The sequence below is a fragment of the Vigna radiata genome, chromosome 6, assembly GCF_000741045.1.
Source record: "Vigna radiata var. radiata cultivar VC1973A chromosome 6, Vradiata_ver6, whole genome shotgun sequence".
Lineage (NCBI taxonomy): Eukaryota > Viridiplantae > Streptophyta > Magnoliopsida > Fabales > Fabaceae > Vigna > Vigna radiata.
In genome coordinates this window covers 27,787,212-27,799,399 of record NC_028356.1, presented here as the reverse complement: position 1 = coordinate 27,799,399, position 12,188 = coordinate 27,787,212, and the positions used below count along the sequence as shown (strand labels likewise).

Sequence of the window (12,188 nt, the reverse complement as noted above, 5' to 3'; positions counted from 1 at the left end):
AAATACCAAAACATAAACATTTTCAAACAACACAAATAATCTTTCAGCCAGAACTACGTTATCCTTGATTCTCCACCAAAAGTGGAGATACGTAGGAGCAAGGCTAGTCCTTGTCAGGCTTACTTTCCCAAAAATCCAAATTTTCCAAAACAAACTTTCCAAACAATTCTCCAAACAAATTTTCCAAATGGTTTCCAAAGAACTACGTAACCCTGATTTCTCAGTCCAATTAAGAATACGTAGGAGCAAGGTCAATCCCTATCGGGCACAAAAAACACAAAAAAAATATTTTGTTTTCTTTAGAGTTTTATTTTTTAGGGGAAATTAAACATTTTGCAAACCACATCAAATTCGCGTATTTAGTTAAAGGTACTGCCTTAGGGCAGGCGTTGTGGGGGTGCTAACACCTTCCCCACAGTAACCGACTCCCGAACCTAATCTTTGGTTTTCGTGGACCGTGCTTTATCATTTTATGGTTTTTCCGTAGTTTTCCAGAATAAACTATGGTGGCGACTCCAAAATCTCTTTTTCTAAACTTATTAATTTTCTTTTTTGGATTGTTGTCCCGTCGCGATTTTCCGGTTGCGACAGATAGGAAAACATTCTTGGAATGTTTCTTAAAGCTTTATGTCCTACCATAGACATACAAGCTTTAACTCTGAAAGCAATATTTCTTTTCCCAAGGCGAAGAAAAGTATATATCTTTGTACGAGAAGCCACCTATTCTCAATAAGGTCAACTATCTCTGAATAACGGTCATCTCTCGAAGAAAGCTATAAAAGAAGAACTCGCACAAGAGAATACAATAACTTTTGCTATCATTGTATCATTAGGTTGTTATTATCTCATAAGCTTACATCTTCTAAGTCTGTTGATAGAACAAAAGAAAGAACTTCACAAGTTCTCAGATTTCTTTGTATTGTATTAATCCTCTCATTGAGAGTTATCAAAATCTGTACTTGTAAACCAACACTGATTGTGTTTGGAAATTCTGAAAAGAATTAAACACTTGTATTGTTTAATTCAAGAAAGTTAAACTTTCTAGATAATAGTCTAAGATTGATACGAGAAGTGGTTAAAATATTTGGACCCAAGAGTGGTTAAACTTGGATTAGTCAGGATTGACTAGAGGACCAAGATCAGTGAAAATATTTAATATATACTAAAAATGATTTTCAAACATGATATTTTTAAATAAATCATATTAAGGAGTTTTAGTACACCATTTAAAGTCATATTAAGATTGTTTATTAATTCTTCAATTTTTATTTAAATTTCACGTCAACATAATAAAGTTTAATATTTTCACCATGTTGTGTATTTTTCTTAATCAATACATTTTCTTTTATTTACATGTAACATCCTAAATCGGAATGTTATGGTTAGACATTAAGAAATTTAATAATTAATAATTCCGGCTTACAAATATAATTTATTTATTTTTTCTTAAATTTACTGAGATTTAGATAATGCAGAAAGAAATGTTTGGAGATGCTTGTGTTCTGAAAAATTTATTCTCAAATGTATTATATGCATTCCAAAAATTCCATTGCGTAAAACTAATTTTGGAATACATATTATTCGTTTTGGAAGTTCTGTTCCGAGAACTGAATTAAAAAAATTTTTTTCCAGAAATATTTTTCCGAAATCTTATTCCGAAAATTCTTAAAAAATTTCAAAAAATATATTTAGGAAATCACTTCTACAATAATTAAAATGGTTATTTTGAAAATTTGATAGAAGTACAGAGAGACCATGGGAGTGCAGGAATATATAATTGGGTTGCTCTTCTCGCAAGAGTCCTCAAAACTCACTAAGTAATCATTTTTATCTTGAGCCTGACAATTTTCTTATGATTTTTTCATCATAATTTATAAATTAATCTAAAAATCCCAATAACCTTTTAATGTGAAAATTATTAACACAGTATAATAAAGAATACATGCTTGTCATCTATCCAGAGCATGACAAAGTGATGGCTCAATTAAAATGTCATATCTTCAATTTGTTAGTTATTTGTTTTATGCAATGGATAAATGTAGTGAGGTATAGGATAAATAAAAGAAGAGTGAAAATATAGATATAAATATATAATAGAAAACAGAACAAAGTTACAAGACACACCATTCGCATAAGAAGTAACAGAGGCAGGACGATGACCAAGAAAGTCATCACCTCCAATTACCACTTTACACACTCACATAGCACAGATTCAAGAACAGAATTACGTGCTAAATTTATTCTTCAACTCTCTTTTTTCACATCACAGACAAACACTGTTCTCACACCAGAGAACATAACTCATTCACTCTTCCATGCGGATCAGACACCTTATTCCCTCTCCTTTCAGCATAAGGTCAAATGCCGTGTTGATCTCTGAGAATGGCACGCTGTGAGTGATAAGTTTCTCCAGTTCCAGCTCCTGCATTATCATTTCATGCACAGATTATTCAACAATCTTCAACTTATTATTTCATATTAATCTTACTATAATTGATGACTAGATACATTATCTAGTTCTATGATTACCTTGTTCAGGTACTTCTCCACGACACCAGGAATATCAGTGCGGGGTTTGAAGTGGCCATAGAAGGTACCCTTCAGAGTTCTTCCTTCCATGAACTTCATGGGATGAGTTTTGAATTCAGCATCCTTGTGTGGAACACTAACAAGTACAGCAACACCCCAACCCTGAGAAGAAATATTTGAAGTTCATGTTTAATTACAATGTCAACTTCATACAGATGTAGCTAGAAACAAGAATAATAGCTCTGGGGTCTGGAAAATACATCATGAGTGCATTCAAATGCTGAGATCGAAGCTTGGATGCTTCCAGTGCATTCAACAGCACGATCTACTCCTCCACCAGTCATTTCAGCAATCACCTTTAGTGCCACATCTCATAGCAAGTTAGAGAATTACTCTATAAAATGAAGTGAAAGTTGGAACTACTTGTCTGCATAATCTGAACTAACCTGTTGAACTGGTTTGTTGTGTTCTTTGGGGTTCACAAAGTCAGTGACCCCAAATTTTTTGGCTGACCAAGAATAGCAATGTGATTAGACATTTCATATACTTAAATCTGAATCATAATTAAATGGACAAAATTTATACTATTCTCTATTTAATAATTCTTTAAGGCACTACCTATCAAGGTAAAAACTATAACACTCATTAAGGAACAATATCACAAACACTTAAAAGGCATCATTCATATCTCTGTCTTGTAATTATTGAATCTACCTTGTTCAAATCGACTGGAAAGTAAATCAACCCCAATGATTCTCGATGCACCAGAAACCCTTGCTCCTTCACAGGCCTAGAATGCAGAGTACAAGATTAGAACTGTAGCCATTAGTTTTCTAATTTATTGCAGGAAAAAAAAAAAAAAGAAGCAGTGAAGGATATATAACATACAGAAAGACCAACAGCTCCCAAACCAAAGACAGCAACAGTATCATTAGGCTTTGGTTTTGCAACATTTACAGTAGCACCAAAACCTGCGTGTAAAAAATCGATACACGTTAACAAATTCCACATTGTTAGCATTATAAGTTTAAAGAGTAGATTTATGTGGTTCCACAAAACAAAAAATTATTGAATTTAAATTACTACTATTCCTATGCGGATTTTGATGTGGTAACTAAAACCTTGACAGAGAATATGAATTTGAAAATACTACATATCTGACAAACCTGTGCAAAATCCGCAACTGACAACACAAACTTTGTCAAGTGGGGCAGCAGGGTTGATCTTGGCAACACAGCCAGCATGAAGAACAGTGTATTCACTGAATGTGGAGGTTCCCAGAAAGTGGTAAATGGGTTGTCCATTTTTGGAGAACCTTGTTTTGCCATCACTCAGCATAACTCCTCTGTCACTGTTGATCCTTAGCAGCTCACACAGGTTGCTCTCTTCCGATTTGCAATATTTGCATTCCCCACACTCTCCAGTGAATATTGGCAGTGCATGATCTCCTGGTTTCAGATCGGTCACACCCTCACCCACGCTCTCCACAATCCTAGTTCATTCATTCATTCATTCACATAACCACCATCAAATCTGTTAACTTTTCATTTTTCTTCATAAGATTTATAATAAACATGGCCCAATAACACTATTTTAACCACGGAAAAAGTTTTCAACGAATGTAACAACGTACCCTGAAGCTTCATGACCTAAAATACGAGGAAACAGCGGATTCTGACCCTGAAAAGCAAAACGAAACAGACATAAATGCTTTCAGACAGAAACACCAACAGTCAATTCATAACTTGTAATGTAAGATTCAGTACAAAGATCTTTTCAATAAAATAAATAAAAGTATACACAATTTCTTTTTAAGTTAAATTTATCATTTCAAGATTATTAATAGGTTCACAAATTTAAGTATGTTGTATTAAAAAAAATTGTTACACTCTCTTAAAACTTTAGATGCGGAGTTTTAAATCAAATCCTAAATAATAAAAACAGCTTTTTATTTATTTTAAGAGTGTTTATTTTTGTCAGTAGTTAAATACAAAATTAATCAGAATATAAGTTTATAAAGTCTTTGTATTAAAGTGAAAATTATAAGAGTATACTGAAAGTGTTATGAAATAATAAGATCGATACAAAATAAACTGAAAAAACTCATACAATTACAATAACATATAAACAAATTTTGAGTGAATGAATATCTTAATCATTGAGATCTAAAGTTGCGTTTTTGAGAGGGTGGGTCCTAGGTTCCACTCCGAATAATTATCCATTGCATGTGACGATTTGCCACGTTTCGCAATCATTGTCGCCCACGTGCTCAAATTTAACATATTTAAAAAATCTATTTTTTTTATTAGAAAGGTGAGATCGATCTCAGTGATTACTTTCTTTGTCTTTTGAGAAATATTTATGGAATTCGAAAAATCGATTTGTAGAATGAGCTTTGCATTTTACTAGTATACACTGAATTGGTTTTATCGATTTTCTTTATGTACAATGATATATATATTTTAAATTAATTAATCTTCTAAGAAATAATATTAGGAAAAAAAATGAAAAACAAAAAGGAGTTACCTTAACATCCCACCAGTAAACATCAGTACGGCAAAGGGAGTTGAAGAGGATTTTCAAACGAACTTCTCCTTTCCCAGGTGGTGCCACTTCTATGGTCTCTATCGACAATGGCTTCTCTGGTTCCCATGCCACAGCAGCTGCATTTCACACCAAACACGATCCTCAAACCATAACATAACATTTTTTTTATATTCTTTATTTTAAGAATAGATTTTAAGTCCAATTATAAGAGCACTCATTGATCGTTTTTACATATGTATTATAAATTAGTTTTATTTTTAATTAATGTAAAATTTTTAATACATTTCTTCAACAGATCTTATACATGAAATTAAAGTTTTATGCATAATATAATAACATCAACAAACTTTATCAGAATAAAATTAAAAGGACTAGATTAAAAGTAAACCAAAGTAATGATTTTGCCATATTAATTTGTTAATTTCAAGAAAAAAATGAGAACCCTAACTTCTCCCAGAGAAGCACATTGAAGAAAACAGAAATGGAGATAGCTCACCTCTGCACCTGATGACTTTACCAGCAGTAGCAGACATGGCTTCAATTTTTTTTTTTCGAAGAGAAATTAATTATTTAAAACTTGAGGATGATTTTGCATTGAAGATGTATACTCTATTTATAGTGGAAAAAAGTTGGAATTTTGTACCAGAATTTACTATAATTGAAAAGGATTGTGCATTATATCAGACAATTGTTGGCCCACACCAAGCTATGATGAGAATGGATAAGAACTTCAAGGACGATTCTCTTTGATTATGTTTCAAAAATTATTATTATAGTTGTTCTGGAAATTTAACCAAAGTTTAAAGTAGATGAGTTTTAAAAATATTTAAGCATGCTGTAAAAAACCACGCAAATTATAAATTTGTTTAAAGTATAACATTAGCTTAATTATACAGTTTAGATAATTTTAATTTAATTAGTAGAAAATATTTTTTTATCCAACATTGTTTAAAGTTTCATCTAAGATTATGTCCCACCAAAAGGATAAGTAAAATTTGATTAAAATCAAACTGGGATTGGACTTTGAGTTTAATATTTAATATTAAGTTACCTCCAACTCTTTAGTTAAGTAGAAACTTTATTTGTTTTTCTTAAATAAGATATCTTAAATTAATTAAGCTATTTAGATGAAAAAAAAAGTATAGTTGACAGCTAGATCAACTAAGTTTATTGGACAAAACTATTTCATGGGAAAAATTAATGTTTACTTCATAGTTATAGTATTTTTTTTTTGTTAGGAGTGACCAACACACATCCCTTATTGTTAAGATAGACTCTAACCATAGAGTTGATACCATGTTAGAAGTGGATTTTAAGTCTAACTTAACCCTACAAAACCGACTTGTAAAATAAAGTCTACACCCCACTTATATATTATAAATTGGTCTTATCTCTAGTCGACGTAGGATTCCAACATTTTTATGATTTTTATGATGACAAACATAGCAAACCATTCAAAATATCATTGTTTAAAGTATTTATAATAAAAGTCATCAGATTTATTATAAAAATTGCCCATAAGTTGTACGTGTATTAAATCTTTACCTTATTAATGCATTCTAAATAAATTGAAAAATATATATAGACAAGAGGAAAACTATTTTTAAGATTGTCAAAGTATGTAAAATAATTTTAAAGTAATTTAAATTTAGTATACGTAAACACATGTATTATTTATATAAAATTTAGCTATAATATTAGTTATTATAAATTTTAATTATATACATGTTTTAATATATTACACAATCTAAAATACATGTTTTAATTTTTCTGGCAAAAAAGGAATCTACATACATGTTTAATATAAGTCTAAATATGTTTCAATCCTCTTTAAATATCACAAATTTTCTGTTTTTTTATTTATTTAAAAGATATAATATATTTTTTTTCTTTTCCCATATTCTGCGAGTTAAGTTTATTTGTGATCACACAAAAGCTAAAGAGGGAGTAAATAAAGATTTTGAATTTTTAAATTGTTAAATGAGTGAAAAAATAAATAGATGAGAAACCTATAAAAGAAATAAAAAAATAGAAGATATTTGGAAGTTTAATTGATAATAAAAATGATAGCAATCAATTATTCATATAAAAAGCTATAAAGCAATTATGCAGCAGGCGACAAGAGAAGATGAGAGACAGAAATCATACCCTATTCAATGATGAATAAAGTTAAATCATCGCAAACAAAATATCACTGTCAAGTTTTGTTCTGTCATTACAGTAAATGAATCAGTTTTTGTTTAAAGCAGTAAGAAACGTGCAAAAAATAATTAAGGTCTGAATTAATGAGTCCGAAAGTGGCAGAAAGAATCTCACAGTTTAAGGAAGTGGACACAAGAAAATGGAATCAAACAAACTTGGCTCTGCTCTTAGTTAAAACTATTCTCATACAACAACCTCATATGCATGCTTATATATGGATACTACAAGATGAAATCAATCAAACTTGCCTATGATCTTATCTAAACCTATCCATCGAACAACCATAAACTATGCATTGATATATCTATACACTTTCTTTATATGAATCAGCTGCATCATTATCCTTATCCTTTTTCTTAGGTTAAAAATGTTGGAGTACAGACAAAGTTTCACGTAGGATAAAAGAAGAAACAAATATGAGTTTATACGTACCTCTATTAGTAATACTAGTGCAAAAACGCTGTTTAACATTACCCATTAGTCGCCGGTTAGAGGATAGCCCAACGTATATTAATGAACGGTGGCATTACCGTAAATAAGTTGGTAAACGAAACGTCGATTTTTAGGGCAAACGACGTCTATGATATAGTAGACGTCTGCTTTGCCCTAAACCAACGTCCAAGGGCCTGAGGTAGGCAAGAAGACAATCTTTTTTGCCCATTGATGTCGGTTGTGATGGGGGATGACATCTACCTGGCTGCAATTAATGCTCTTCACTAGATTCCCAGGCGCTTAGACGTCACGTAGTAAAAAACTGACGTCTATGACCTGTCCTAAAGGTGGGAAGACATCAACTTTTGCAAAATAGACGTCGACTTTCTGGGTGAGCGATGTTTATGTGCTTGTAATTAATGTTATTCACCAAACTCGCAGGCACTTCGACGTCCGGTAACAGGGCTCGACGTCTAAAAGGTTATAGACGTTGGCGCCCCAGGACAACCGTCGTCTACTTCCCTGACAGGAAATGAAACGCCAATCCAATCAACACCATAGACGTCGACGCCACGTGTGTCCGACGTCTAATGTGCATTCAAATGGCAGATTAAAAGTTATCTTGGACGTCATATTAGTGAAATAACCGATGTCTATATGACTATAGACGTCGGTTTTTGCAGCAACCGACGCCTCATTTCATGTTAAATAAACCGCAGACTCGCAGTTTCGCGGCATTGCATTCCAATTTCTGATAACATCATCATTTCCTCCTCTCCTTTTTCTCTCTTGCGGCATTGCATTTCAGGTGCGTGTTTTTTTAATTAAACCGTTTAAACTTTGTTCAGTTCGATTATATTAGTCATTCATTGATTATCTTCTGGTTCAGCTGATTAAAATTTGTTATCCTTGTGTTGTGTTTTAGTTCAGTTTTGTTCCTTTCTTGGGGTAACGTAGTATCACATTCTGCCTTTGCTAGCTGCCTCCTAGAAAAAGCAGCGTCTTTTAGATTTCTTGTGGCGTTTCGACCCAAAAATGACCCTGGGTCGTTGCCTAGTTAGCGTTTCACCGTAATTTTTCCTTCTTGCGGTTGAAAATGGAACTAAGCAAGAACCCAGGTTCAGTTTTGGGTTAAAATGTCATGAGAAATTCAAAAGACGAAAGCTTATTTTCGGGGGAAACTAGCAAAGACAGAGTGTTCTACTAGGCTATCCAAAGATAGGAACAAAACTGCACTAAAACACAACGACTATGTTAGACGTCAGTTAATGCATACACCGACGTCTATAGTGACCTTAGACGTCAGTTAGTGACATGTTCGAAGTTTTTATGTGCTCTTAGATGTTGGTTAATGCTAATTCCGACATCTATATAGTGCCCTTAGACGTTGGTTTAGGCCTACACCAACGTTTATTGACATCGGACATGACACTAACTGACATCTGTATAGACGTCTGTTATGTAGAAATTCGACGTCCCATTAACGTCACTCGTAATGACCTCAGTTATTTAAAAGACGTTAAAAATCCAAAATAACATATGTTTAAAGCCCTTTCTGCACTAGTGTAAGAAACATTTTAAAATGGTACTAAAAATAAATTTGTGAAGTTTTAGTCCAAAACAGACAATATCTTATCCGTGTAGAGATTTCCACCACCTTCAAAAGTTCTAAAGTTTTCAGAGATTGTCTAATCAAAACTTAATTACAAATGAGTACACAAAAACCATTATCCGTCCTTAATCTCCTCTGAAAAATAATTCTTACATGTGGGTAACTTTATGGAGTGAAGGGTTCACATTTCCCATAAAGACTAAATCAGACTCAAACTTAGAATATTATAGCACTTTGTGACATTGTTTTGATGATGAGTTCTTACTGCTTTGGTCGATATATTGACTTCAAGAAAATGATTGTTTCTTGGTGTTATAGTTAGTGATGATATTTGTTTTGTTGGAGTGCAAACAAAGTCCCACATTGAGTGAAAGAAGGACTGGTTAAGGGTTTATATACACATAGATATCTCCAATGGTAAGAGGCCTTTTGGAGTGGTACCAAAAGCAAACCCGTGAGGGCTTGGCCCAAAGCGGACAATGTCTTACCATGTGTGGAGTTCTATGTGTGTGTCGAACCTCCCCCCAACAGTGGTATCAGAGCCCATGGTTCGGGTCTGGTGACCGGGCTCAGACGAGTACGTCCCCCCATGATCAGGCAAGCCAGGCAGGAATGACGCCGGAGGAATCATGAGAGGTGGGGAGAGCTAGAAAAGCTCATTGTGACCATGGATCGTGAAAGAGGGCAAAATGAGAAATGCTCCGTGTTGACCATGGTGTACTCGAATGAAAAAGACAAAAGACTTCCGCAGCGAGGGAGGAAGGTGACCATAGTCCTTTGTTTGAGGGAGGATGTTGGAGTGCAAACAAAGTCCCACATTGAGTGAAAGAAGGACTGGTTAAGGGTTTATATACACATAGATATCTCCAATGGTAAGAGGTCTTTTGGAGTGGTACCAAAAGCAAACCCGTGAGGGCTTGGCTCAAAGCGGACAATGTCTTACCATGTATGGAGTTCTATGTGTGTCTCGAACCTCCCCCAACATGTTTATGCTTGATTACATAATGACAATTTTTGTGTTGATACGACTTTATATTATCTTGGATTTTTTTTGTCCGGAGCTTAGCATATAAAGTTGCATATCGTAAATAAGGAAACAATGCATAAATATATACAAGATAGAAGCATTTGGACTTTGAGGTTGATAAGGTTGATTCACATTTTTAAAACATTTCAAAAGATAGATATTTTGAACGTTATTGAAATCATAAATTTCCTTTGGACGTTGAGGCAATGTATTAAGCTTATATAAGCAAATATAAATTTACACATTATCTTTGATTTTGTGTAAAATAACATTTGTAATTATAGATTTAGTGCAAACATTGATTATCAAAATCCGATATATATATATATATATATATATATATATATATATATATATATATATATATATATATATCATTTAAAAATAATAATGATAATAATAAAATAAGGAATAGATTAACGGTTGATTTTGATATGGACTTATAGGTAAATTACATAAAACATTAGATAACTTTATAATTGATATTTGATAGTGCGTTGAAACTATTGTCATAGTTTGTTTCAGCAGAGAGGTTTGCATATGATATAGTTATCTCACCTTTCACCTTTTTGTTGCAATGTTGATTTTTATTTACATATTTTATCCATAATTAATGCTGACTAAATTAATGTTATTTAGACAACTTCTATCAAAATCACTTTATATGTGTAATTATCGGTTTTTATACGGTAATGGGTAAATTTGACTCAATAATTACGGAAATAGGCAAATTTGAAAAAAATTACATATATGGGAAAGTCGTGCTACCCCCTGACGACTTCAAAAACAAAAGTCGTGCCACCATTGCACGACTTCACACTGTTCATATGAACAGTGATGAAGTCGTGCCACCATTGCACGACTTCACACTGTTCATATGAACAGTGATGAAGTCGTGCTACATAAAAACGACTTCAGGCTGTTGTAATCGATTACGCAGTGCTGTAATCGATTACCAAAAGTCTGATTTGTGTAATTTGCNTGGTAATAGATTACCAGTGTGTAATGGGCAAAAAATTCCACTGGTAATCGATTACCACTGGCTTGTAATCGATTACCAGTGGCTTGTACACACATTTGCTTTGTTTTTGGTATAGTGGACGAAGTTATAATAAAAAAAAAATGAAAAGGTATAAGAAAATTGAAATGAAATATTAATTGTCATTAAGTAATTAATTCTTGAATGGATTACAAAATGGTAAGATTAAAACTATTAACGAAATGGACAATTTCCCNTATGATGACCTTCGTTGCGNNAGTAAGAGCATTTTCTTGGCTGATCTGGAGTGGACTGATCCATCTCATTACGAATCCTATTTGTAGATGGTCTTCCGGATGCCTTGCGTCGCATTTTAGGATNTGGTATGAAGTTTGGACCTGTATACGCAGACCAATAATCATCGTTTTGGATTGGGTGGAATTGTACTTCGTATGCCTTGAAAATGTTGGTAAGACTGTAAACTGGGTCGATTACTTGGGTTAGTGGTATNTGAGAATTAGCACAAACAGCAACAACGTGATGACATGGGAGACGAGTAGCTTGGAAGTGACCACAATCGCANCACCATTCATTTAGCCTGACCTTATAGGAAACTGGATGTGGGCGATATTGGTGAGGTGTTGAAATTTCTTGAACTTCGAATTCAGAATTTTCACGGTTGTAACGCTGAACAAGACAATATGCAGATTGTTGTTGATTTTTCCTAATAATATCGGCAATTTCTTCAGGAAATTGGTGGCCTGCTTGTAGCATGTAGTTTGCTTTTAATCCTCGTTCAACAAACCATGATTGTGTCCTCTCAAATGTTTTTCTGATGAGAGCACAAATTGGTAATGAAC

General features: G+C 33.2%; 2 protein-coding genes across 2 annotated transcripts; both read right to left on the bottom strand.

Annotated features, from left to right (window-relative positions):
• Positions 1 to 2,058: 2,058 nt before the first annotated feature.
• On the bottom strand, positions 2,059 to 5,707 carry LOC106764892 (alcohol dehydrogenase 1). The gene is made up of 10 exons (XM_014649329.2): positions 5,573 to 5,707; positions 5,056 to 5,192; positions 4,163 to 4,209; positions 3,696 to 4,021; positions 3,418 to 3,500; positions 3,244 to 3,319; positions 2,976 to 3,037; positions 2,790 to 2,885; positions 2,530 to 2,691; positions 2,059 to 2,422 (listed from the first exon to the last, which is right to left on the bottom strand). Exons 1-10 carry the CDS (start codon positions 5,607 to 5,609, stop codon positions 2,306 to 2,308), a joined length of 1,143 nt encoding a protein of 380 aa, XP_014504815.1. The 5' UTR covers positions 5,610 to 5,707; the 3' UTR covers positions 2,059 to 2,305.
• Positions 5,708 to 11,562: 5,855 nt separating this feature from the next.
• Positions 11,563 to 12,102, bottom strand: LOC106763654. The gene has a single exon (XM_014647822.1). The coding sequence runs from the start codon at positions 12,100 to 12,102 to the stop codon at positions 11,563 to 11,565; it is 540 nt and encodes a 179-aa protein (XP_014503308.1).
• Positions 12,103 to 12,188: the final 86 nt, after the last annotated feature.

Bases quoted from the DNA above. Each gene is read 5' to 3' on its own strand.
- LOC106764892 (XM_014649329.2), bottom strand. From the start codon at position 5,609: ATGTCTGCTACTGCTGGTAAAGTCATCAGGTGCAGAG. The intron at 3,501-3,695 runs GTTTGTCAGATA...TTTTACACGCAG, and splicing joins CAGTTGCGGATTTTGCACAG to GTTTTGGTGCTACTGTAAAT. The intron at 3,320-3,417 runs GTATGTTATATA...TCTGCATTCTAG, and splicing joins TGGGAGCTGTTGGTCTTTCT to GCCTGTGAAGGAGCAAGGGT.